Source organism: Gadus morhua, chromosome 2 (genome assembly GCF_902167405.1).
Source record: "Gadus morhua chromosome 2, gadMor3.0, whole genome shotgun sequence".
In the NCBI taxonomy this organism is placed as follows: Eukaryota; Metazoa; Chordata; class Actinopteri; order Gadiformes; family Gadidae; genus Gadus; species Gadus morhua.
This window is the reverse complement of record NC_044049.1, coordinates 24,718,839-24,721,338: the sequence shown is the minus strand read 5'-3', so window position 1 is coordinate 24,721,338 and position 2,500 is coordinate 24,718,839. Positions and strand designations below refer to the sequence as shown.

Sequence of the window (2,500 nt, the reverse complement as noted above, 5' to 3'; positions counted from 1 at the left end):
GTCCTCATCATCATCATCACCAATCATCGTCCTCATCATCATCATCCTCCTCCTCCTCCTCTTCCTCATCCTCATCACTATCATCATCTCCCTGATCATCATCATCATCATCATCATCCTCCTCCTCCTCCTCTTCCTCATCCTCATCACTATCCTCATCTCCCTGATCATCACCATCATCATCAATCTCCTCCTCTTCCTCCTCCTCCTCCTCATCCTCATCACTATCATCATCTACCTGATTATCACCATCATCATCATCCTCCTCTTCCTCCTCCTCCTCCTCTTCCTCATCCTCATCACTATCATCTTCTCCCTGATCATCACCATCATCATCATCGTCATCATCATCATCATCAACGTCATCATCCTCCTCCTCCTCCTCATCCTCTTCCTCATCACCATCACTATCATCCTCACCCCCCCTCCCCCCTACCTGCAGCTCTGGTCGTTGGGGTCCCCCTGCAGGGAGCCGGCGGCCCGGGCCAGCCCCATGCGGGCGAAGGCGTGGTAGTAGCTGAGGGCGGCGTCGCGCGGCGCCCCGGGCCCGTCGGTGGCCTGCTCGTACACGTTCTCCCAGTAGGCGTGGAGCGCCGGCGTCCCCGGGGGGTACGCCCCGAACAGGAAGGAGTCCAGCTGGCCCACGACCTCCTGGCTCACCGACGCCTCGAACTTACGGGCGAAGAAGGTGGGCCTGGAGGCCTGCTGTGGGCGAGAGAGAGAGGGTGAGAGAGAGGGGGGAGAGGGTGAGGGAGAGAGAGAGGGGGGAGAGGGTGAGAGGGGGAGAGAGGGAGGAGTCAGGGTGGAGAGAGGAGGGAGAGAGAGAGAGAGGGGAGAGAGAGCGAGGAGGGGGGAGAGAGAGAGAGAAGGAGAGAGAGGGGGGGGAGAGAGGAGGGGGGGAGAGAGAGGGAGGTAGGGAGTGAGGGAGAGAGAGAGAGAGAGAGAGAGAGAGAGAGAGAGAGAGAGAGAGAGAGAGAGAGAGAGAGAGAGAGAGAGAGAGAGAGAGAGAGAGAGAGAGAGAGGGAGAGGAGGATGGAGTGAGGGAGAGAGAGGAGAGAGAGAGAGAGAGGAGAGAGAGAGAGAGAGAGAGAGAGAGAGAGAGAGGAGAGAGAGGGAGGGAGGGAGGGAGGGAGAGAGAGGGAGAGGGGGAGAGAGAGCGAGAGAGAGGGAGACAGGAGACAGAGAGAGAGAGAGAGGAGGGGGGAGAGAGAGAGAGAGATGGAGAGAGGGAAAGAGAGTGAGAGCGAGAGCGAGAGCAAGAGAGAGCGAGAGCGAGAGCAAGAGCGAGAGCGAGAGAGAGAGAGAGAGAAAGAGAGAGTGTTTGTGTGTGTATGTGTCGGGGGGAGAGAGAGGGAGACAGGTTATTTTAGTGGTTAGGGTTTCCCAAAGCCCCCAATGTCCACACTCTCTACCTTGGGTAGTCTGATGACATCACCCCTACCTGCTCATTAAATTAAGAACGTCTTAAGGCAGCAATAGATTGAAGCCTCTTCTTTAAGACTCAATAGTTTGACCACAGCTTATAACTAAATAAGGGATAGTGATGAAAAATAGAAATGAGTGGTGATAATTATTGAGGCGTTTCTTATAGTTTCCAAATTCAACTATAGCCCCTACAATTATGATATGGATCTGTGGCTCATAAAATGCCCTCTAACTATAACTCTTAGGCTACAAGCAGGTATTGTGCCAAAGACACAGACTGCCTTTAAAATCTAATTAAAGTCTAAAACCATTTGGCTATTTACTGCATGCTTGAATTATGTATATTATATCTGCACCAAGATAGTGCACTTTACTCCACTCTGTCCCAAATCATCCACAGCCCAGCCAAGGATTACCCAGAATGCACTCATTCCCTGGCATTGACACACACACGCACACACATGCACGTGCAGCACCCACATACAAACACACGCATGCATGAGCATCATGCACACCCACACACCCCCCCACCCCCACACAGTACACACAGTACACACACCCCAACACATACACAGTACACACATAGTACATACACACAAACACACGCACACACACAGACACAAGCAAGTTCCCAGCGGCCTTTTATCCGTCATCTCGTGTGGTCCGGGGGGCAAGGTGAGTCGGGGGGGGACTGGCGCGCGGTGATGATGTCATCAAAGGGGTGTGTCTACGGCACTTGACCCAGGACGTCGGCGGGCCCCGGCGGGCCCTCAGAAGCCCCTAGCGCTGACATAATGAGTACCCTGGGTCGCCATGCGCCAAGCTAGTCTGTAGTTTACTATTCATTGCATGCCTTTGTGTGAGCAGCTCATTTGTTGATGCACACACACACATTACCCCCCCGCCCCCCCGCTCCCCCCCCCCTACACACACACACACACACACACACGGACACAAACACAAGTATGCGTCCTCCCTCCTGTACGAGGGTTACAAGCGGGCCTTGCCAACTGCCAACCCAGACATTAGGATAATGACCACCTTCGAGACCGCAACCGACTACAAAGCTCCAAAA

The 2,500-nt window shown here is 53.9% G+C and overlaps 1 protein-coding gene across 1 annotated transcript in view; it reads right to left on the bottom strand.

The window, feature by feature from the left end:
- Positions 1-2,500, bottom strand: part of xylt1 (xylosyltransferase I) — a 39,360-nt gene that overhangs the window by 10,627 nt on the left and 26,233 nt on the right. Inside the window, exon 8 of the mRNA XM_030348038.1 lies at positions 437-705. Coding sequence (XP_030203898.1) covers positions 437-705 — 269 coding nt within the window. The remainder of the gene's footprint in view (positions 1-436; positions 706-2,500) is intronic.